General features: G+C 37.5%; 1 protein-coding gene across 1 annotated transcript; it reads right to left on the bottom strand.

Annotated features, from left to right (window-relative positions):
• Nucleotides 1–22520: 22520 nt before the first annotated feature.
• Nucleotides 22521–24481, bottom strand: LOC110676201 (myrosinase 1-like). The gene is made up of 5 exons (XM_021843139.1): nucleotides 24356–24481; nucleotides 23499–24288; nucleotides 23128–23439; nucleotides 22831–23069; nucleotides 22521–22772 (listed from the first exon to the last, which is right to left on the bottom strand). Exons 1-5 carry the CDS (start codon nucleotides 24376–24378, stop codon nucleotides 22538–22540), a joined length of 1599 nt encoding a protein of 532 aa, XP_021698831.1. The 5' UTR covers nucleotides 24379–24481; the 3' UTR covers nucleotides 22521–22537.
• Nucleotides 24482–25591: the final 1110 nt, after the last annotated feature.

Here is a 25591-nt window from a genome sequence, read left to right as displayed (position 1 = left end):
AACATAAGTTTACGGCTGGTAGAAAGTATGCCTGGCATAAAAGTATTGATATTTTGTGTTTTAGCCAACGAACTTTTGCCCCACACTAGATTCGAACTTTTGCCCCACAGGTGGGGTTCAAGTTCAAATAAGACAATCAATTTTGAAACTGTTATAACTAAAAATGGGTAAATATTTTTACACAAGTTTGTTCAGCAAAGTCATAGCCAATATGATGAAGGTTCGCTGTATGGTATTTGTTTTGTTTCATCTGCTATTATTTTCCTGTAAACTTTGATTATTCCACTAAGGTCGAACTTTTGCCCCACCTTACTCTACTTGTTTTTAATTATGAATCGTGGTTTACGGCTAACCAGCCGAGTGGAAGTTTAACAACTACCGAAAAGCTTAACATTACATATAATTTGCAATTGGATTAGATGGACAAATTGATGTGAAGATTTGCGAAAAAGTTACACGCCAACTAGAGATCGGGGAGTCGTGAGTTCGATTCTCACTGAGAAGACGTGTAACTTTTTCGCAAATCTTCACATCAATTTGTCCATCTAATCCAATTGCAAATTATATGTAATGTAGTTTGTTCGGTAGTTGTTAAATATTGACTAGCTAAGCTCATTGATTGGCTAGTCAATATTTGTACAGCATTCAACATGACCGGGCTACATGTTTTTTTTTAATATCAAATGCTTGTATAAGGCATAAAATTGATAAGTGAGTATATATATTTTATATATTTGTTACATTCGGATTAAATACCCTTAATGTGTAGTAAAAAAAATTCTATGATCAAAATGAAACCAAGAATTTCATTAATTCGAACAAGTTCCATTTTTCTGCGTGTACCGTTAAGCTCATCGCATTATTCCACACATTATCCCATTGAAGCTCAATCTCTGCCGACAGCAACAGCATTTTTGTCACAAACTTCACCATTCTCTGTCTGTGGAAATCTTTTGTTGCCCGTGTTGTCTTCCTCGGTTGTTTTGTCTTTGTTCCCTTTTACATTTGCGCTACTGTTCTGCAAGTGTCATGAATACTGTACCTACTCCAAAAGCGTAGGAACTGTCCAAATCAGTACAACAACTATTGCACGTGCAACCGATACTTAAATGCAAGTAAAGTGACGGAAAATGCATACCCGACAAGGAAAGCAGCGTAGAGTATGGTGGGGCAGAAGTTCAACCTAAGTGAGATAATCAATATATCCAGAAAAACTATAACAGTTGAGAAGAAATAAATACCACACAGTGAACTTTAAACAAATTGGCTACAACTTTGCTGGTCAAACTTGTGTCATATTAATTACACATTTTTATTTAAAGCAGTTATAACGTTGATTGCCTTAAACGAACTTTTGCCCCACCGGTGGGACAAGAGTTCAAATTTAGTGTGCGACAAAATTTCACTTGTAGTGTACCTCCCTTGCTTCATTAGCTCATAAATCATAACAACATGAGTCACGATAAACGCGCACCTCACACGGCAATAGTAGGGTCAAGGAATTTTGAATGATGCACTCGTTTTGCTGACCATCACTTGCTGGCTTAATCAGCGCGCCACAGTTCAACCACAGTGCAATGGAATCAAATAGCTCATATTACATCGCCACCGAAATATTTGCCGATTATCCAAGTTAATGAACGTCGTCCCCGGTTGTCTACCTTTTGTCTCTTTCTCTCGTGTATCAATAAAATAAATCAATTACCTAACTGCAAAATGTTTGTATCAGCAATAAATCCTTATTTAAGTAAGCAATGTTTATGAATACAGAACAGTCTTGATTGAACCAAGAACCCGGCGTTTTCATTATGATCATAAGCTGAATCCAGCTTAGAAAACCATAATCGCAAAACACTCTGGAAGCACGGTGATCTCCGTTCCTCGTGACCATTAGTTGATACCACCGGTGCTTCTCTCTTTGGTTCTTGGGTCGCTGCCGAGTTTTATTGCCGCGTCAATGTATAACGCGTTTCGATCGATCCGACAAGTGGAATTACGGTACGGCCGGACCGCGAAACACTTTCCGAAACACAGAATATCGCTACTTTTATGTCGGGCCTACATTATACCCATCATAAACATATGTTTGCAGAAAAAAAACACACTTAGTTTTCATAAAAAAAATGTCCAAAACAGAATTAGCTGTAATATACCTAAAAACTAGCAATTGTTCGCAAAATTAAGAAAACACGTGAAATTTGTGTAACTTTTTTTTCTCGCACGAAGAAATTTGAAGATAATCAAATTTCAAAACTTGTTTCTATGCAAAAAAAAATACACCCCGAAGCACCTTTATGATAGGCCCTATTATAAAAAAAAAACGATAAAACAATAAATAGACATGACTCTTCCAAATTTCTGTTGTTTTCTACAATATTTGAAGCGAAAGTCTTTTACTTGAATAGAACTCGAATCTCCACGAAATTTATAACATTTGTTTGGAATTAAGCTAGAAATATCAAAAAACCTCTAACCCCATTTTACTTTATACACAAATGGGGATGCAATTGGCCCAAGACACTATCAAACGCTTAGATAAAGAAAGCCAACCAGCATGAGAAGCATTGTGAATGTGTTTCCGTCTGATCCTCCAAAATCTCCGCCGCATTTGCAGCATCTTTTTTGAGACGCTCTTAATGGGAAATGTCTCGGAAGCGAACGTTGCTTGCCTCAACGATGAGCGTGCTATGCATTAGGTGATGAAAACCGAAAAGCTTTTGCAAACGGTCTCTATTCGCGTGAATACGATTATCCGGTATGGTTCAACAATTAGGATTTGATAGGTGAGATGATTACAAAAAGGATGTAGCTTTCATATCGGAGAAACCACCAGTTTTGTCCATAATGTCAATTGTGACCATAGTGGATTATATTAAATTTAATGTAGCACAAAAGCGCATCAATTTCTTCAGAATATAAGAGAAAATAAGTATTCTTTCTTATAAAATTGTCCCCTATGTAATAAATTTCGTCACCCTGATAACAAATCGAGGTTATTGAAAAATATAGGGATTAATTTTGATAACTGTTTGTAATACAGTCAAACCTCCATGAGTCGATATTTGGAGGGACCATCGACTCATGGAAATATCGAGTCGTGGAAACAAATGCTTTGGAAAGCTGTTTGATGGGACCATCGTTGTGACCATGAAATTTGGGTTTTGTATGGTTCCATGAGTCGATATCGAGTTATGGAACATCGAGTCATGGAGGTATCACTGTATGTAGATTTCTTCTCTATTCAGATATTTTTTCTTACATCATATGAATTGGAAACTTCCGTTTGACGTTTTTGCAGTTTTCATGGGTTTTTTTAATATATTGATTAAATTCGTTTCTCTTTAATAAACCAGAAACGGTGTTTGCACCTTAAACACCAATAAAGCTATACAATGAGTTTGCGTAATGTCTATGAATATTTTACACTATGATAGCCAATTATTTTATCTTTTCACACGCTATGACTCTTTCAGGATATTTTTTACCACTTTTCGAATAATATAAGCCAAAGCAAAGCCCAAATAGCAGTAGTAGTAAGAGCGAAGTTTTTCAGCAGCAAGCGCTCCGACGACCCAAAGCCGGCGGTTCGTCGTGATCGATACTACTGCGTAGTTCCCGACGTTGAAGCTAAGGAACTGGAGGAATATCTCCTGAAACCGGTATCGTTACGCGTTGTTCATACGCAAATGTTAGCCGATAGAATGCCGAAGTCGGCCCGGCGACTCAAGCCGGTGATACGCTCGTACTACTCAGAATAATCCTCGACGGTGGATCTATCCTATTCCGAAGAAAATTTCCCCGCCGGCGGAAGATCTTCCGAACCGATGCTATCTGGGAAGATGACGGGGTCGGTCCTGCGATTCACAGGCACCCCGACGATTACTTACCGGTGTTGTTCCGCAATCTACTCAGCTAGTCTCCGACGGTGGATCCAGTCTACTCTGATTCGATGGTGGCCGGTCAAGTGTTAGGGTTGATTCTACAATTCCGGTTGGAGGATGACTTCCGGTTTGCAGGCGCCTCTACGACTCATTATCGATATTACGTTACGCTCGTTCTACTCGGTCTAGTCCTCGACGAAGGATCTAGCCTACTCCGATCGCGGCCGATGGTCTCCTCTCATCAACAGACTGACTTGTCGGTCCGACGATTCCGGTGGGAGGTTGGCTTCCCGAGGAGGACAGAATAACTCGCAATAACTTATGCATACCATATTTTGGTATCATACCATAATTAGGTATTGTCCTGTTGTCAATACCTCATTTTGGTATTATAATGGTATTTGAAAAAAATGTTTAAAACAATTAAAAATTCATCATTTTGGTATCCGATAGGTATTGAGGACTGCTGGAGGTATTGAACTATTATTGAAAAAAATCACTTTTATTTGAAAATCCAGCACGTATTATTTAGGTATTACAATACCTAATATAATTATCAGCTTGGTATTTGTAGAATATGCAGAAGGTATTATTTGAGGTATTTTACCTCTTATGCAGGGCTCATTCATACCTCATTCAGATTGTAGGTATTGGAAATTATCTGGTATGGAATACCTCAATTTGGTATTCAGTAGTTATTTTCTTCTGCTCGGGTTCTGGTTCATCAGCGCCCCGAAGTCCCGACGTCAAGCGCTGCTCTCTGCGTCTCGTTTCGCTGCTCTGCTCGCCAGTTGCGTTGTAAGCCAGACATTATTTGCACCACCATGTCGGTCATCATATTTCAAAGATCGAGGTCGCTTATCATTTCATGTATCACACTTTCTACGCTGAAGTACTTACAAAAAGCACCGCCACAGGGTATCAAACTATGTTTAATCTCGGGCAGTCAAAGATAACATTTTCTGGCGTTTCTTCAGTTTCCACCCCATTCCAAAACACTCAGGACAAAATGGTAAAGACGCAAGGCCGAATCGATACAAATACTGCTTGAAGCAGCCATGACCTGGCAGGAATGGTGTCAAGTGGAAGTTCACTTCTCCGTGCCCCCTGTTTACCCAGGCCGATAGATTGAGGATGAGCCTGAGTCCACCTTCCTTTCTCGGAGGCATCCCATTCTTGCTGCCACTTATCCAGCGAACGGATTCTTGCCAACTTGGATCATTCCAGCGATTACGCATGCCGCCTTCGACGATATAGTCCTGTACGCGCTAGCCACTCGCATGGTGATGAGTCGGAGCGCTGTTTAACTTCTACCGATTCCGCTTGGTCTGTAGCGTCGCGCCCCTTGCTGACGCACCTGAGTAGTAATGTTGATACGCCGGCCAAAAGACGCCTCTAACTGCTTCTAGGACCACTTATGTTGGGAATAATTCTTGTGGGCGCATTGCTCGCCTTCGCCGCCTTGTTGCATGCATAATCGACGTGACTGTTGAAGTTCAGCCGATCGTCTAGCATTACGCCCATGTGTTTCAGCTTTCGCTGTGATGCTATGGCATGTCCCCCGACAGTGATCTCGCCGTGCATGGTTGCTTTGCAGTTACTAACCTCCATTTTGTGGTGGGCTATTTTCAGCTTGACTCCCTCCGTTGCCAGCATTTCTACTTTCTCCTGCGTCTCACCTATTACCGTTAGGACGTCGTCATCGGCGATCTCGACCCCCTTGGGTAGCTCCAGCGATAGGACCCTGTCGTACATTGCATTTCACAGCGTTGGACCCAGTATGGAACCTTATGGGACTTCAGCCATTATTCTTAACTCCTTTGGGCCGGCGTTGGTTTCACACCAACTCGCATTCTGTGCAGCGCTGTGGCAATGGCCTCCCAGTTGGCGCTTTTGAACGCGTTCTTCACATCTATAGTGACCACGGCACAGTAACGATCCCCTCTACGCTTTTGTTCCAATGCTTTCTCGGCCCTCTCCAGCTCCGTCGACCTTTCTTTCCGGAATCCAAACTGCCTTTCTGACAGTCCGTTCTAGCTATCTGTGCATTTTATCACCGTGTTGAGGATAACCCGTTCCAAGAATTGTGAATCCAATAAACATATAAGCCTATATGATTCTGGTTCTCCGGGCGGTTTTCCTGTCTTCGGAAGCAGTACCAGTGAATTTTCTCTATTTTATCTTTGTTAATGACTGTGGAAGTGTTTATTGAGCACTAAGCTGAGAGACAGGCTTTTCCCCAGTGAGGACGTAATATCAAGAAGAAGAAAAAGTTGTTCTGTGGTAGATAAGGAGTGTATCGGAAAGTAGTCGCAAACATTGGAAACGGTACATCTAAGTACACAGTTAATCTTTTTGAAACTTTTTCTTAATCAAACCATTACTATGTCATCAAGTATTGGAGAAACTCAAAAAAATATCTTAATATAAACACAAAAAGCTTAAAAGTTTTTACAGCATTTAAAACTAAATAACATCTTTTTGTGCCTTTTGAAAATTAAATTATTTGTATTGAACAAAATTCACAAAAAAAAATATATGGAATTGTAATTCTATCTGAAAATATGTGCCGAAGAATATATTAGCACAAACAAAGATTTTTTTCTTAAATTTGACACATTTTTTAACACTTCAATTTTTTAGAGTTATGCAAGATTTTCTTCGCTATCTGTAATGCTATATTTTATCGTAAATATATTAAGTACCAACATTTACAGTGGTTTTACCACATAAATTGCACAACTGGCTCAAATGTATCATGAGAAATAAAATGTCACTTTTGGCACTACTAAAGCTTTGCCTCAAAAACTAATCTTCTGAAAACAATATATCAAATAACAAAAAAGGTCGGTGCCCAGCTATCGAAGCATTCGTAAATTCAATGCAGCACAGTATGTCATAAAGCTCATAATACATCATTGGAAAAACGTTTTACGTAAAACTACATATATGAGCAGTCATGTGCTATCAATATAGTGTTTAAAGAAGTATCCTGAAAAAACATCATGAAAAAGGATTGAGTTGACTTTAAGAAATCTAATAATAACAAAATCATATATTTGTTCAGCTTCTTATATAGATAAATGGTCAGAGAAGTATAAAAAGAAACCCATTACTCAAGAATAGACCTGTTAGGCTCAGAGGGTTTCAAAATATTTTTAGAGGCGGTTGTTTAATTATCACAACCAAGAGCTTTTAGACATTTTAGTTTGCGGAGCACTTTTTGAAATAAAATTGTGGCGTGGAGCACCTGTTCTTCATCACCAATCTGTTTAAAATCCGTTATTTTTAAACGCTTAAATCGACCCTACTATTCCTATGGAAATCGTACAGTGAGATTTATAAGGACTGTTCATTTTATAAAGTGGACACCTTGTTTATGCTATTAATTTTTATTTGTTGATAAAATCGTAATCGGTTTTCTGTGCATCGTTCAACTATTATTCTACAATGTTATGAAATTATAAAATCTTACAAAATGCTTTTGGTTGAAGAATTAAATAGTTTTTTTTTAAACTCCTAAGAAGTACTGTTCGTCAAAGTTAAGCATTATTTTTCGCAAAACAAAAATCCTCATTTTTATGAACAAATTGTATGTTGATATCCTTCACTGTTCTGCTAATGATGGTGCTTAAGAAAAGTCAATAATATTCCACCAATCTCTGACACTAGATAACTCTAGTGATTAATCTTCTATGGCCAAATTTGCTTATTCACCATCCTTTTACCCTCAACAAAGAAATTAAGTAAAAGCATGTTAAAATGTGACTTATATCACTGAAGAAACTGCATTTTTATACTAGAGAGCTAAATCGTGAGTTTTAACCGGGTTCTTAGGTATGAATTTTACTCTTTATGGTCGTTTTATGAAAAAAACTCATACTTTTATAATCATGTACGTTTATTTAACGATCTACAGCAAATTGTAAACGTTTTTCTCTGAATAATTTGATAGGTAATCTTAGAACTACTCATTATGGAAATATTGCATGGAAAATAAATTCGATTTCATCACAGCAGTGTTCCCAGTTTTGATTATTGTTATTATGCTTTGAAAGGTCTTCCGAAAATAATGCATTTATTTTTCTATTGTGCTTAAAAAATGACGTGGGAACTAAATAAGCAACTCTATGAAGGTAAAGATTTTTTTATATTATTACTACATTAGTTCTTCCGTCCGGACGTACTTTAAACTTAAAAATTCTACTCATATCACTTCCATTTAAGTTTAAAATATTTTTCTTTAAAAAAAAATGATGAAAAATAATTTAATGATATCGGGAAAATTGTTGCTCCAAAAATAAATTGATATTTTTTTGGAGCTTCTGATTAACAATACTTTTGAATAAAAGGCTTTTTTTGAAATTTGAAATTTTCGAAATTGTCGAATTTTCCAGCCAACTTATAATTATCATTGATTTTGATAACCTCAAAAAAATCGACCGTTCTAAACTTTGTGCCTTATTTGTGTGATATTAAATTATTATGGTGACTGTTTTATTATCACAACGTTGTACACTATTAGTCGAACGATGTACAGAAAACCGATTGCGATTTTATTGATAAATTTAAAAGATATAGTATGTACAAGGTGTCCACTTTATAAAATGAACAGTCCTTATATGTTAAACCTTCATAAAATTTGATTGTATTTTCAACTTTCAAGTCCAATCTATTAATAGTTTCATTTGATTGTACAAGTTTAATATGTGACAACCTATTTATTTATTTATTTGTTTATTTATTTATTTATTTATTTATTTATTTATTTATTTATTTATTTATTTAGTTATTTATTTATTTATTTATTTATTTATTTATTTATTTATTTATTTATTTATTTATTTATTTCGTCAATCAATTGTAAACTAGATGTTTGCTTAATACTATGTTGTATTATATCTCAGGGAACTAAAATATTGCCTAAGCTTCGTTCGTGACATGGTTAAATCAATTTCTGTGTAATGCTGGTTATAAAGAGACATCATTTGATTTATTGGGCCGAATTTGGCATAATTAGTTCGATGATTGTTTGATGCGAACAAATTCCGATTCCTCAACTGTCTGGCGGGCGTGTAGAAATTCAAACTAGATAAGCGATTGGTGGAATCAATACGATGCGATACTATATCATTGATAAATGAAATCATGGCTAATTCGCGACGCTCCTTTAAAGTTTGGATGTCAATAAGCATGCATCGAGCCTCGTATGATGGCAGTGGAAACGTTGTCCAGCCTAATTTGCGTAAGGCATATAAAAGAAATTGCTTCTGTACTGATTCGATTCTATCCTCATGTGTTTTCATATATGGGGACCACACAATACTACAATATTCTAAAACTGATCTTACATAAGCAATGTACAATGTTTTAGTCGTATATGGATCCCGAAAATTGGAGCTAAAACGCTTAATAAAGCTTAACATATTGGTTGCTTTATGGACAATAGTATCATAATCATTCGACGTGGTTACCTCTATCCATTGCATTTAAAGTGTAATTTACAAATTCCAAAAGGTTCGTTGTAGTAGAACGACCTTTAAAGAAACCATGTTGTGCATTCGTTATTCTATGTTTTATTTGGCTAAATACTTTTTTATTGATTATTGATTCAAATAGTTTTGGAATGGATGAAATAATAGCGATTCCACGATAATTTCGAATATCAGATTTTTTTACCAGACTTAGAGACCAGGGTATAACAAATGAACTTTTCCATTCTTTTGGAAGTCTGCCCTTTTCAAGTGACATGTTGAACAGCCAAAATAATGGTGCTGTAAACTCATTGGCTAAGTGTTTCAGTAAAGCAGGTGGGATCCCGTCAGGCCCTGATCCTTTGGTGGAATCTAAATTCTTCAGTCCTGTTAAGATCTCTTGTACCTGTATTTGACTAACGCTGACATCAGTTGTAAAATCAGGAAAACTAGAAAAGTGTTCAAAATCACGGTCATTATCCGAGAAGTTTGTATAAGTCTCTTGGAAAAAATTAGCAAAGAGATTGCAAATGTCATTTTGATTATCTGCTACTTTATTATCCAATGTCATTTTAGATGGAAAGTTGTTAGACTTCATCTTAGTTTTAACAAAATTGAAGAAATTCCTAGGGCAAGATTTTAAATCATTTTCAATTTTTGTCTTGTACTCTTCAAGTGCAGTGGATATGGCTTGATTAAGTTGGTTGACAATATACAAATAATTTTCTAAACTTTTTTGAGTTTTTTGTTGTCCGTAAATTTTATGAGCCTTTTGCTTACGATTTTTCAAATTTTTTATTTGCTTATTAATTCAAACAAGATTTTTTGACCCATTCCTACGACGTCTCCGCAAGAGTGGAACTTCCATCTGAATAATTTCCGACAAAATTGAATAAAAACCCGTAACTGCATACTTTAAATCTTCCTGATTTTTCAAAACGGATTGCCAATCTATTCTATTCAATTTCTGTTTGATTCCGTTATAATTGGCGTTTTTATAATCAAAGAAATTCTCAAAGTCATAGTAGTCGGAATTATGATGATTATGATCAAAGATTGAGTACTCGATAGCTGTATGAAACGCTTTATTTTTCCATAGGGGCGAAAGAGATTCATCCACACAGAAATCTTCCATTATATTTGAGAATAAGAAGTCCAAATAACAGTTTTGTCGGTTTTTCACATGATTGATTTGATTTAAACCTAAAAATGCAGCTCTTTCAAAAATAAGTTGTAATGATTCGTTTTCACCAACAACCGGCAGCAGAACATTTTCGTTTTCGGAATCACGAATAAAATCAGCATAACGCTGATTAAAGTCGCCATAGATATGTAAATTTGTAAATTCTATGTGACTAAAATCAACACAAATCCTGAAAAAAAATATTTTCAGAAAATATGTGAAAAAATGTTGCAAAAAATATCGAAAAACAAAAAAATTATCGCGGATTACATATGTTTATGAGGTAACTGAGATACCACGAGGAGGTAGGGATAAGAGTTGCTGGGCAAGAGGCTAAGGACCACACAAAGGGGTCTATTTCATTCTTGCAGGTACGCGAGGTACCAATGGTACGCCATGTCCAGCCATTTACCGTACCATTTTCGATACAAATACTTTCAGTAAAAATTAGAGCAAAAGTCAATAAAAAGGAAACAAGAATTTTCTGGTGAATTTTTCGGAAGAATCCTAGGAAATAATAATATAATTCTCTGAAGTTATCCTTAAACAGATTGCTCGGGTAACTTCTGAGTATTTTCAAGGTAAAGTTTTTGAAAAAACTTTCTAACGTATTCCGCTTGAAACTAACAATTGCAATTTAAATGTGAAATAAGTGCGTAGAGAACCTTACTGGAGAAATGTTTAAAAGAATGTCTAAAGCATTCTCGGTGGAGATTCTTCGATAATTTTTTGGTGAGTTCAGAAAGCCTAAAGAAACTTCAGGAAAAAAAAACTATTGAATAGTTACTACTAATATCGGAAATTGTTTTCCAGGAAGGAATCAGTGAAAATTGGTAAAGGAGTTCTTGGAGAAAGCACTGTATAAGCACGGAAATAATTCGAGAAGAAGTCCCGGTGGAAAATCTTTTGAAAACCTGGAAAGTTCTTTGAAGGATCACAATAAGTATTTATCGTGAGTTCTTTTGAAGGACTTTTGAAGGATTTTTTTCTGGATTGGACAAAGAAGGAATATTTTCCGTTGTGAAAATAGAAATATAACTGATGTGCAAGCGATGTCAGACAAAATAACCAAAGTTATCCATAGTTAATAACCAAACTACGAAATTTGTGAAAATCATTATTATTTCGAACGACAATACTTCTGTAAAAAAAGAAATTGCAAGGCCCCCTCCAGAAAAAAAAACCCTAGCTACGCCAGTGCTCGATTAAAACACCCAAAAAACTTTAAAATCTCCTAAACAGCCACCTCTGATCTCTGATGATTCTATTTTATTGGATTGTAATAATATTGAATCTGGACGTTGCAATACTCTATGAAGCGATTCCATACTTCAGACTTATAGTGTATGAGCTGCATGGTATGAAAAGTTTGGTTTTATTCAATGTTTTCAAAACCATATCATAACACGTTACTCCAATTTTACTTGAGCCAACACTCATCCACTTTCGAACATAATAATGGGCTATATCGTGTATGTGAACATGTCACGCAGCAGCACTTCAGAGATGTTTGTTTGTTTGTAGGTAGCCACCATCCTAGCTTGAGTCTTGCTCTGCATGCGGTTCCACCTAACAGTACAGTCAATTTTCACTATCAATCTGAATTCAACATACCATTGTATGAAGGGCCAAAATGGGGTGTGGCGGACCCGTAAGCAGAGTCACTTACGCGAAACCCGCGGGAAATAGAGAATCTCCTTCCAATAATATGATCCAACAGAAAGTATAATGAAATTTGCAATACCTGTCAAGTTATCCACGGGATGGTTTGTTATAAGAAGGGCGCGTCAAATCCATTACAACTGTTGGGATAGAAGAACCCATCTACAAGGATGTTACGATTACTTCAACCCTTGACTCCGGCTGGCACTCCACTCCATTGTCCAGCTGTAACTTCAATGATGCCCTGATGCACCCTCCCAATATCACCCATGTTATATGATTCAATTCAATAATTATTATGTAATAAAATTAAATACAATAATTTGAAATATAAAAATATATAAGAACTCATGCAATAACTCGTTGAATCGTTGAATGAAAGATGATTAATATTAAATACATAATAACGGGTTATTCCAACAAGCCTGAAAAAAAAAATACAATGACAATGTAAATACTAAATGTTTACGACGGCTTCCTTTAATTATATATTGTTGATATATCCTGAAGAAAAATACATTAATTGAAAATATCATTTGCAGGTCCTCTTCGATGATCATATGAAATGGTGCAGAAAATCTGTAATCAATTTTTGAATTATTGGTTATAATAAGCAACATATAGGCACAAATAATTATGATGTGCAATCGAACTATAAAATTTAGTAAATTGCGAACATTATTTTGACAGCCCGGTTTTGTTTATTTTATGTTTAATATATATTGGTCTCTCATGTCACATCAATTTGCACAATATGGGCGATTTATCGGTCACTGGATGTTGCTGGATATTATTTTAGGATACGGTTCCACTGGATAGCAAGATAATTTTCATAATTAAATTGAATTCATAATACCATAGTATGAAGGGCCAAAAGGGGGTGTGGCGGACACGTTAGCTGAGACACTTACGCGAAACCTGCGGAAAAAAGAGAATCTCCTTCCAACAATTCGAATAATGAGAATCGCATTACTTGTCCAGTTTTCCAAGGGATGGTTTGTTATAAGAACGGCGCATCAAACCAATACTAGTACCATGTGCATACAACAAAAGGGAAATAGTGCTATTGATGCAGTCCTCCATTTAATAATTTAAAAACAAATATCTATAACGAGAAGGGTCATACAATAATACAAAACGCAATTAAGTCAACCAATTCGTTATCAGATATTCTTAAATTCACTGAAAAAAAAAAGGATTGTGTTAATCTTGACAGTTGTTATTTGAAATAAAATGTTATCATGAGGAAGGAACCTTAAAAAGTATTATCGTACCTGAAAATTTAAAATTCATACACCCAACACCAAAATTATCAAAATGTATACATCCAATGTATTCGTAACAGTTCGGCATTATGGAGATTAAAACAAAATAAAATGTGTCTGATATATGTCTAAAGAATCCGCTAAAGTGATACGATGAATGCTTTCCTTCTAATGTCCTACAAAGCCGGTAAGGGGCCGTCCATTAGTTACGTATGGGTTTATGGGAGGAGAAGGATTTTAAATTTCTTACGCGCCATACATTTTATTTTTTATATTCATACAAAAAATCTTAACATGGAGGGAGGGGGGTTGAAAAATCCCCAAAATTGCCTTACGCAATAAATGGACCGCCCTTAAATGGAAATGTGTAATAATCGTCAATATTCAAATAGCAAAAGAGGAAAAACCTAATTTTCGATCCACAAGAATCAAATGCCAAATTTCGGATTTTTATGCACAGTAGGCCAAAATTGTATGGATGGTTCAAAAATTAGTGCTAGAAAAAACTAAAAAGGAAAAAGGTGCTCTCCCTCTAGTAGGAGATCTGAAATATAATTTGGCAAACCTACTCCTGCGCAAATAAAAAGTTATTTTCGATTAAATGCTACACACTTTTAAAAACCACCACGCATCGATCGTTGACGGCTCCCTACTGGATTTAATAGCATGTCACCTGTAAAAAGCTGTTTCGGTTTCTCGAGAAATTTAAAAAAATTAAAAATATTCGTCATCAAACGTCAACATCCCACCGCAAAATCGCTAGTGTTTGGAGGGGATTTTAACCTCCAAATTGCCAAATAACCTCCAAATCATCACCTCCAAGTTAGTTCTAATATCCTCCGTTATATGAAATATGATGGCGCATCGATCGTCGAAAATTTATCGTTAAACAGTCAATAGCATAAAGTAATATTAAATTTTCTTAACAGGGAAATTCGTTTCGAGTAGAATTTTTCTAGTGTGCACAAAAACCGAACAGGTGTTGTACTGTCGGAGAGTAGAATAAAACACAACCGTTTTCCAGAATCACAATCTAAGAAGAGACCGAATATATTTTCCCGACTGCTTTGATTGAAACAATTTGAATAATCGTAATCCCTCTATATACATGTAACGACTACCCGTCACCGATACTACATTTCCTCCCTTTCATTAATATTGTGATTTAAATCTAACTTAAATATAATCATTCAAATATTCTGGTCTTCTAGGATCTCGTTGTGGCCGTACACTTCTTGAGTCAGTAGTTTCCTTTGTCTTCGACATTGTTGATTTTTCTTGAGGTTCAGTATGTTGTTCCTGCGATTTAGTTGACTCTCCGGGTATGATTGGTTTTAGATGTGAAACATTTCGGTGTAAGATTCTTCCTGTTTCATTTGACCTTAATGTTACATCGGAACCTTTTCTTGAGAGAACTTCTAGTTCTTCAGGGTTGAAGTTGCTAGATAATTTATTGTCCTTGATTGTGCGTTTAGCAATCACCGTATCTCCTGCTCTGATATGGTTCGGTTCAGCACGACGACGTTTATTCGCGTACTCAGCTTCCTTCATCTTTTTCTCTCTATCACGGTCTTTGATATCTTCGATTAATCTGTTTGTCAACGAAGGAAGTGCAGGTAGTTTGTCCCTTAATACCCTTCCAAACATCAATGCTGATGGTGCCACTCCCGTTGTCGAGTGTGGTGTGGAATTGTACATTAAAAGGTACATTCGTAAATCCCACTTCCAATCACTGTTCAACGTTTCTTGACTTATCTGAAGCCGCTTCTTAAGTGCCCTGTTTGCTCTCTCGACTTCTCCATTAGCTTGAGGCCAATATGGAGAAGTTTTGATGAGATCAATTCCAAATTCTCTGCTAAACTCGACCATAGCTTCACTAACAAATTGTGGACCATTGTCTGTTTTCATAGTCTCTGGTATTCCGTATCGACAGAATGTTTCATGGAGCGCCTGAATCGTTAGTTTTGCCGTAATTTCTCTCATTATAATAACTTCAATAAATCGACTGAAATAATCTACAAGGACTAACAGGTTATGGCCGGACGGAAGCGGTCCCATAAAATCAACAGCGATATGAGCCCAGGGCTTGTCTGGCATTTGTGTCCGAACTAATGGTTCCGGTGCTGAAACAGATGATACTAATGTGCATTCCTTACAGCTCTTGACAAAACGCTCAACCTCTTTGTCCATGTTTGGCCACCAAACTTTTTGACGCAGTCGCCGTTTCATTACAACAATACCTGGGTGTCCTTCATGGGCTAGTTCCAAAACTCGACCCTGTAGAATATGTGGAATAACGATTCTCTCTCCCCGAAGTAACACTCCTTCCGACTCGCAAATTTCCGAAGAGTACGGCTTGAATAATTTAGCACGTTCTGACCAAAAATTTCCGTTCAGAGCTTCTCTAACCTCACGCATTGTTTCATCTTCTGCTGATAATACTCTGATATCTTCAATGTTGACGGCAAGCGGGGAGGACATTTTTGTGACTAACTGGACATAACTTTCATTTGCGCTATCAAACGGATTATGGTCTGCCTGTGACAACCGGGATAGCGAGTCAGCTAAATTGGTGTTTCCTGGCTCGTGCAACACATCATAGCTATACGATTGTAGTTTCAGAACCCAACGTTCTAGACGTGCACATGGTTTGGATCTAGGGCTAAACAAAAACTGTAACGGCTTGCAATCAGTGATCAGTTTGAAACGGGTTCCTTGGAGGTATAATTTGAAGCGATCGACTGCCCAAACCAACGCAAGCGCCTCTTTTTCGGTTTGAAAATATTTCCTTTCTAAATCTGTTAACGATTTGCTTGCATAAGCAATTATTCGTCTCATGCCTTTGACATCTTCTTGCAGTAAAATTGCGCCAAGTCCTGTAGGGCTTGCATCTGCAATCAAAATGGTTTTGTCTCGTACATCAAAAAATCCGAGATGGCTTATGTCACAGATAGATTGCTTTATCTCTTCAAATGCCAGTTTTTGTTGATCTTCCCATACAAATTTATTACCGGTTCTTAGTAAAAATCTGAGTGGTTCAGATTTTGTCGCTAAGTGAGGAATGAATCGACCCACATACGTGACTAGACCAAGAAAACTTCTCAGTTCTGCTGCATTTGTTGGTTCTCGAAACTGTTGAATTGCCAGCACACGACTTTTCATTGGCTTTATCCCTGCAGGTGATAGTTCATGGCCAAGAAATTCCAAATGATCAACGCTAAATAAACACTTCTCCAAGTTCAAAAGAACCCCATACTCTCTTAAACGGTTCATCAAAGCTTCTAGGCGTGTATCGTGTTCTTTTTGCGAGGAACCAAAAACCAAAATGTCGTCAAGGTAGACTATTACACCTTCTAAGCCTGCGACAATCGTGTCCATTACTTTTTGAAAAAGTTCAGGAGCACAACACATTCCGAACATAAGTCTCTTGTATCTAAAAAGTTATGGAAATATAATAACAAAATGAGTTCAACTGTTTATATTTTAAAATCTACATCCAACAATCTTAAGTACAAGAAACATTTACCTGAACAGGCCATACTTTGTAATGAAAGTTGTGATCCCTCGTGACTTTTCTGACAATTCAAGTTGATGATACGCTTCTTTGATGTCTAGTTTCGAAAACCTTGTGGCACCTCCAAGACTCCCCAAAATTTCTTCAATTAACGGCAACGGATGTGATTCGCGAAGAACCGCTTGATTAGCCCGTCTCATATCCACGCAGATTCTTACTTCGCCGGATCCTTTCAAAATTGGAACCATCGGGGAAACCCACGCCGATGGACCGTGCACCTTTTCAATTATGTCCTTGTCCAGTAATGATTTGAGTTTATCGTGTATCTTTCCCTCTAAAGCAATCGGAGCTCGTCTGTATCCTTGCTGTGCCGGTTGAACAGATTCATCAATAGGAATCTCAACGACGATTCCTTTGATTTTCGGAAAGTGTGTTGACTCAGGAGCAGCCACCGATGCGATGTCAAATCCGACCTTTAAAACCTCCAACTGTTTTGCCGTTTTATCACCGAGAAGATTGCGCTGCCCTTTCTTTACAATGTAGAACTTAGCCTCAACTTGATTTTCACCGGCACGAATATACGCTCGAAACATTCCCGTAATCTCCATTGGCTTATTTGTAGCATAAGCAACTAACCTACGATCGACTGACTGTGTGTATGCCAATATCTTAAGGCCATCGTGATTCACCTGTCTCCATGTGTCTTCCGTGATAACATTTGCATCGGCCCCAGAGTCAATGATCATAGGAATTTTCACACCACCTACTACAAACTCAAACATATTTTTCCCCATCGCATAGAAAATTTCCTCCGTGGTTTGATCGGACTTATCTTCCTCGAGCATTCTGACTCTCTTGGGCTTATAGTCAACCTGGCTACTGTTCGGACGTTTCAAACACCGATTGGCAAAGTGACCTATTCCTTTGCATTTAACACACTTCGCGTTCCTTGCTCGACAGCCAACGTCTCCTTCCCAGTGACCTTTCAGACCACATGCAAAGCAGGATCCAATGGTTCCTCGAGCTGATCTACCGAAATCTTTCTCCAAACGATTATTTCTTGGAGTAAAATTCGTTGTTACCATACGCGATGAAACCTTGTTCAAATTTGGCTAAAAAAATTTAATTTTTAAGAGTTATTCTCTCAACAGGTAACTAAATTTCCATTAATCCCTACCGATTCAAACATAGCAGGAGCCCGATCAATTTCTTTCACCTGCTGTTGTACGTCAGCCAAAGTAGATCCGAGTGTCACTATCTCCTCCAAAGACATATCCTTCACCAAGATCTGTCGTCGCAACTCCGACGATTTACACCCTTCTACGACTTGCTCGATGATTCTTTCATCACCCTCTCGAGCATCATAACGATCAAACTCACATCGTTTTGCTTGAATACGTAATCGCAAAATGAAATCAGCAAATCTTTCATCGGACTTTTGAACTATCTGGCGGAACAAATGACGCTCATAGTTCTTCCGACGCATCGGCTCGAAATGCTCATCGAGGCGCCGAATCGCAACATCATAATACGGTGGGTCGGCCAAGACAAGAGGGAATTCATCAACACCAGGCAAATGATCAAACACTTCCTGAACCTCTGAACCGGCCAAATGTAGCATTTGAGATCTCTTCTCCCATTGCGAGACTATTCCGCTTGCATCAAAATATCTCTCCAACTCACGCTTCCACTTTTGCCAAGCTGTAGGTAACTGTGACCTATCCGCAACGAAATTAAACGGTCGAATGCGCTGCATCGTATCCATCCTGGATGAAAAATTAATTTTCAAATAATTAATCTGATCCACTTTAACGAAATTAGCAAATGGATGGAATCAGCATCGCTAAATAACTACTGTTTTAAATAACATTAAGTAGTTCAATTCATTTATTTTCCGTAATTTTCGCATTAGATATGCATTGAATACAGTCACTTTACTTGAAATTCTCACACGTTGATTGTATACACACGTTATATAACATTAAGTATTCCCAATGAAAATATTTTCTTATCATTTGTCTCAATAAAAAGGTGTGTAAGTAAAAACATATCTTTCCGTTCTTTTAGAATTCATATATTGCAATTATTTCCTTTTTACTTACCCATCAGTTTTCTCTTCAAATTTGCCACCGATTTTTCCAATCTTCCTCAAATGTAGCACTTCCTTTGGCACACAAACAACCCACACTTGTTTCTAGCTTATCGCTGGCACACAGTTGCCCACTCAAAATTACCGTCTTTTGGCACACAGTTGCCGTCAATAGCATCATACACTTGATTCACATTGGCACACAGTTGCCTTTCCGTACAGTATGAAATTATTGTTTCCACTACCACAAAAATGCCGTCAAAATAAACATTATTGGCACACAGTTGCCTTCCCGTAAAGTACAAAACTACTTTTTCCATTGGCACACAGTTGCCGTCAAAATAAACATAAGGTTTCTGTCCTTATTGGCACACAGTTGCCTCTCCGTATAGTGTTAAGCCACTATTTCCACACACGCACACACGATGTTCTCCATTATTGGTCCTGCTCTTCCGTAAACTCTTACTTGCCACTCATTTAATTAATTATTCAATCTTAATTTTGGACACTTTTCTTATCTGTTATTAATTTCAGACAATAACAATAACTTGCCTAGTATAGATTGTTTACTTCACAACCAATTCTAAACTTAGAACTGCCAACTGCATTCTCATAGACCTTTTCATGTAACAGGTTTGTATATGCATGTTTATATCGGTGTGGAGGAGCTGTGCACACAAGGAACTGTCATCCTATAGAAGAACTATCAAAGAGGTTCAAAATCAGTTGTCTCGCGAAAAGGCCTGTTAGAATGTCAGTTTCATCGAACCCAGTGAAAATAATTTGAGTGCTACCTTCTTCGTTGCTACCGTACAGAGTTGCCATGGTAACGAATGTGTGAGCAAGCGTGTGAGAATCTCAAGCAAATTTTTTTTTTCAGTCGAGAAAAATCTCGAACCTTAAAAGAATACTTTCTTACAGGCGTTAGCAAATAATATCATTTCGCTTACCACATTTTTATTGAATTTGTCCAAACTAGCTTCTTCCATCCATTTCCAACGACAAATACTCACTTTACTGTTCTCACTTCAAATACAATTTCCAGAAACAACGCTTGACGAACTCCTACCTTTATTCACTAGGCACAGTTTTTCAGCAATACTCTAATTCAACTTTTAAGTACGAAATCGCTACAATATAATCTCAATCCACAATTAACTTTTCTTCAATTTTTTTTTCCGATCGTCGCCAAAATGTACTGTCGGAGAGTAGAATAAAACACAACCGTTTTCCAGAATCACAATCCAAGAAGAGACCGAATATATTTTCCCGACTGCTTTGATTGAAACAATTTGAATAATCGTAATCCCTCTATATACATGTAACGACTACCCGTCACCGATACTACAGGTGTATTTGAGCTTACGCTGCTAGCGGCATCTGTTGGTGGGAAACAAAAGCTTAATGTATAAATCAACGAATTTTCACGAATGCAACATTATAAAATTTCACTTCAGCGACGCCCGTTGCTGTTGATGATTAATTTTGAACAATACATGTATGAGTACATATTATAAAACCTATAAAATATGTTTTACGATATTGACTGTTTAACGAGAAACTGGCGACAATCGACGCGCCACCATATTTCATATAACGGAGGGTATTAGAACTAACTTGGAGGTGATGATTTCGCAATTTGGAGGTTAAAATCACCTCCAAACACTAGCGATTTTGCGGTGGGATGTTGACGTTTGATCACGAATTGGAATAAAATCAAAACAATTTCTCTGCATGGAATATCCTCACCGAATTTTCGATTCCGTTCTGCATCTTGTCAGTTCCACAGTTGAGCCATTTCGAGCCATTCAATCACTAATACAATTACACATGGTGATATATACACCAACACTTATTTCCTTTTGATCTTTTTCTTTGGACACTTTCAGAAACACTTTTTTTTCTCGCACAAACTCATTCGTAATTATTATAAAAAATGTTATTTAGCACTCTGTTTCAAAATAATTTCGCGTTTCCATCGTTTCTTCGTTTAAGATGTGCTCAATGAACACAGAGTTTATATTTATTAACACATTTATCCCCACTGAATTTAATTTTTCTATTTTCATTTCGCGAGGCCGCTACTCATCGGCTTCTAGTACACTGAACCACTGTCACGCAGCAGCACTTCAGAGATACATATAAAAGCTCAAGAGGTTTTGCAACATAATCGTTATGTCGCTAGTCTACTGTAGAGTGCAGCACAGAGGAAAAGCTTTCTGTAGCTTACTCACCCAGAGAATATAGCATACAAAAGGTTAAAATAGATGCATTGATTTTTCAGCCAGTGAAAGATAAGCTATTCAGTTCACTATGCCGTAAAGAGCTGAGAAGAGTCTCAGGTAGTTGGATTTGATTTAATAAATCCCAGGATTACCGGGATGAGTGTTATCTGTAATAAAAACCAAAAATTAAAGCGATGTTGAAAAATCTTAAATTTAAGGCCTGTCAAGGATCTTCAAAAGTTTTGAATAACCTTTAGCTTCCAGGCATAAAATAGATTTTATTTAGTTAAGCAAGCAATTCTCAATTTACAAAAAAGAGTTGAGTAACGTGATCCATTTTATTTGAAGTATCGTGCATGAAAAAAAATAAACAATAATTCCAAATCATTTTCTAAAAATTAAATCAATATATATAATTGAACATGATCTTGTCATTAAGGTATTTGAAGCTGTTAATTGTTACATTGTAGCATGATCAATCAAAGCAATTCCATATGTCTTGGATAAAAATTCATCGTTTCGGTTTGATCGAGAAAAAGAGTTTGAACTTCATTAAAATAAATAAAAACATGTGAGTCAACGTACAGTCACCCCACAGTTATGGATAGCACACAGATATGGATCAGATTAAAATGGGAATATTTCAAAAAAATCGATGAGCCGATTTGATCCATAATAGGGATCTCCCACTGATCCAGATCTGTGGGTGGACATCTTTTGAAATTTCCAACGAAATAGGCATTTTTTCGTAAATAACCGGGAATTTTTATGTGTATTCTCAAAAACAATTATATTCTGCAATGCCTGGCAGGTGATTTTATTTTGTACAGCGTCACCATGTTTTTTAATCATATTTTGTTCTGAAAAATAACCCTTAGTGGATTCATAACTGTGGGGTGACTGTATAATACTAAGAAGCCTGAAACCAAATGTAGAACATAATAATATTTTGAAACTCAATTGTAAATAAATTGCATAAAGAAAGTTCCACTGTCATTTCAATAAACATTTTTTCTTTAAAGAAACTGAAAAAAAAACCCTGGATCCCGAAATTTTATAGAAAATTAATTTTGCATCGAACTTTGTCTGAATTCCGGAAAACAAAAATGGCCAGGAAATGAACACAGAACACTATAGAAGAGTATTTGTTAAAGTGGTTAAAGTGATGGATTGAAAGTAAAGCCGTTGGTACCGAGATGAACCTGCCAAGGGCTAAAAATCTCGTTATATTTTGTGGTGTCTTTTTATTGAGTCAGCATTTTTCTCAAAGTATACATAACACAAGCTGCTGCACCGATTGCTATCCAGTTGAAGTTTCTATTTCCATCCGATGCCAGGATGATCACATCAGGTTGGGGCCTGTAGCTTTCGTCAATCTTTCTGGTCTCGACGATTCGTTTGTACACTTTTGCAGACATTTTCGCGTATCTTGTGCGATTTTGGCCTCCAAAGTCAACGTAGTATAAACCAAATTTGTACCTGTGAGAATGGAAGAATGGAGTTTTAAGATGGAATCAAGAAGCCTTACCCTACTTACGTGAACCCAGATCTCCACTCGAAGTTATCCATTAAACTCCATGCAATATATCCACGTACATCACAGCCATCTTCTATTGCATCCAGAACGGCATTCAAATAACCATTATAGTAGTCCACCCGCTGAGGATCCACTGTTCCAGCTACTGTCCCAATTCCGTTTTCGGTCACCCAAACCGTTGGATTATTGTACTGTTCCTTCACCCAAACCAAGAGATTTCGTAAACCGTTGGGAACAATCTGGAGAATAACATCAAGCTATTATACAAGAAATGTCTCATGACAAAATCGTTAATACACTCAGCCACGGAACGAAAGCTGTTGACCAGCTTGGGTCTACCGACAAGAACACCCCCGTGTCATGTTCGTTGGATGGGATAATGAAGTTGGCAGGATTGGAGTGATCATTCTTCGATGCCAGCCTTGAAGTGTACGTGTTCAAACCGAAGTAATCTGCAGTGCCTTTTATTCGATGAATTTCGTCCATGGTAAAAACAGGAAGTCTGGATTTCACATAGCCTTGCGCCTGGCTCAAATTGGCTACGCGGTCCTTAACAATTTGCGGGTAGTCTCCTTCGGTAGAGTATATCGGATGCGCGAACCATCCTAGCTGAAATAAGTCAGTTTGAATACAGATTTTAAACAAGATTTAGGTTACTTAAAACTCACATGGAATTGCAAAGCCCAATCGGAAGCTTCCAGATCGTCAGATGACTTCGTAGCAGGTTCGTACCACCGAGCGTCCAGAGATATTCCAATTACTCCCTTTTGCTTCTCCCGAAACTCGTTCCAGTATAGATGGACCGCTTCAGCATGTGCTTTCAATAAATTATGACCACAAATGTAGTTCGCAATACCTGGAATGTTCGTGGCTGGAGCAAGACCATCTCTGCCATACGAATTTTCACATATGTGCCACGGTTCATTGAAGGTTGTCCACATTTTAACTCTGTCACCGAAACTTTCAAATGCTACTCTGGCATACTCTTCAAAATAATCTACAATATCAGATGTCATCCATCCTCCCAAGTCATGCAATCGCTGTGGCAAATCAAAGTGATACAAAGTAACTACCGGCTGAATGCCACTCTCCAACAACCCGTTGATAAGATTGTTGTAATAGTCGATCCCCTTGGTATTGACACTGTTGCTCAGTCCGTCCGGCATAATGCGACTCCAGGCAATGGAGAAGCGATAGACGTCCACTCCCAGCTCCTTCACCATCTCTACATCTCTCCGCCACAAATGGTAGCTATCGCATGCAACGTCACCGGTTTCTCGATCAAGAATCATCTCCGGACGATGATGAGTGAAGTGGTCCCAAATTGATTCACCTTTTCCATCCTCGTTCCAACCACCCTCGATCTGATACGCAGATGTGCCAACACCGAACTTGAACTCCGAGGGAAATTCACGACCATCCACCGCTACTGAGCCGTATATCACTCCACCGAGCAAACTAGAATGAAAGATTACGATAGAGACGCACAGACTAACAATCAATCAGTGAGTAGATAATCCGGTACCAAATGAGTGTCAGTAGCGCCATGATGAAACAGTTTGACCGCTTCACCAACAGAGGCAATACTGTCTCTTTAATCAACAACTGAGTACAGCTTGATGAAGAGCCCCATCACCAGTTGTATAATACATGGCGATAAACATAAACAAAAACAGCAATCGTTATCAGCAAAAGCTTAGCAGGTTGACAACTTTGCGAGTAACGATTGAGTATGGAATCTAGGTATCTATTAACTGATTAGGCAGTACAAGATAGCAAGTGCAAAATTATTTTTGATGCAAATAGAAAAAATCCTTCTCCTGAAGAGCTCTAATTCCATTGAAAGATTTCTATTGTTTTGCATAAGTATTGATGATCACAAAAGCTGGCGTTTACTGTATGCTTTGGTTTGAAAACTGATGAATAGATGTGTGAAATCGGCACGGTAAATGGCTTGGCATGGCGTACCATTAGTACTTCGCGTACCTGCAGGAATAAAATAGACCCCTTTGTGCGGTCCTTAGCCTCTTGCCCAGCGACTCCTATCCCTACCTCCTCGTGGAACTGGCCGGGATACGAGTAACCTTAAGGAAAATCGGGTAACCAACCCCGGGGGGAGTTTTGGTCGCATGCTGACAGGAGATGGGGTTTTGCTTCTACAAACCTGGAGTGGCTCACAACAGCGTCTGTTCCCCATGGCAGGGGCGGCTGATCAACGTCCGGGTGCCAGAGAAGGACTCTTAACTAAACTGCGCACTCCGGAAATCTAGGGGGTTGGTTTCAGGTCCGGCAAGCCAACCGTAAAAATACACCAGCACAGGAACGTCAACAAGAAAATACGAACCAGAACAATCAAAAAAGACTACAGCAACGGAAAATGGACTAGCGATTGGAAACTCGGTACCGTAAAACGGGGTAACTTTGATAATGCGGGTAACTTTGATAGTGCGTAACCCACCGCATACTAAATGAAATATCATAGTTTCTGTTAATCAGTTAAGCAAAACGAATGCAAAACTAAAGAATATTAGTATGACACTTCATGTAAGAGCGGTTTTCACTTTAATCAAGAACATTTTAGGCTTTTTATACGAATTTAAAAAAATTACACATTTTTAGCATTTTCAAAACGCTTACAAACAATCTGTTCTACGATCACTATTTGATGTCGTTTTGAATAGTTGGCCACTTATCTTTGATAGCCTAGTTATCATAGAACTTGAATACGGTCTCAAATCTCTTAGCGAAAAGCATATTCACA

This window comes from Aedes aegypti, chromosome 2 (assembly GCF_002204515.2).
Source record: "Aedes aegypti strain LVP_AGWG chromosome 2, AaegL5.0 Primary Assembly, whole genome shotgun sequence".
Lineage (NCBI taxonomy): Eukaryota > Metazoa > Arthropoda > Insecta > Diptera > Culicidae > Aedes > Aedes aegypti.
This window is presented reverse-complemented; position numbering and strand designations above follow the sequence as displayed.

Excerpts from the sequence above, each read along its gene's own strand:
- LOC110676201 (XM_021843139.1), bottom strand. The coding sequence starts at position 24,378 with ATGGCGCTACTGACACTCATTTG. Across the intron at positions 23,440-23,498 it reads ATTGGGCTTTGCAATTCCAT|CTAGGATGGTTCGCGCATCC; the intron begins GTGAGTTTTAAG and ends GACTTATTTCAG. Across the intron at positions 22,773-22,830 it reads GAGTGGAGATCTGGGTTCAC|GTACAAATTTGGTTTATACT; the intron begins GTAAGTAGGGTA and ends CCATTCTCACAG.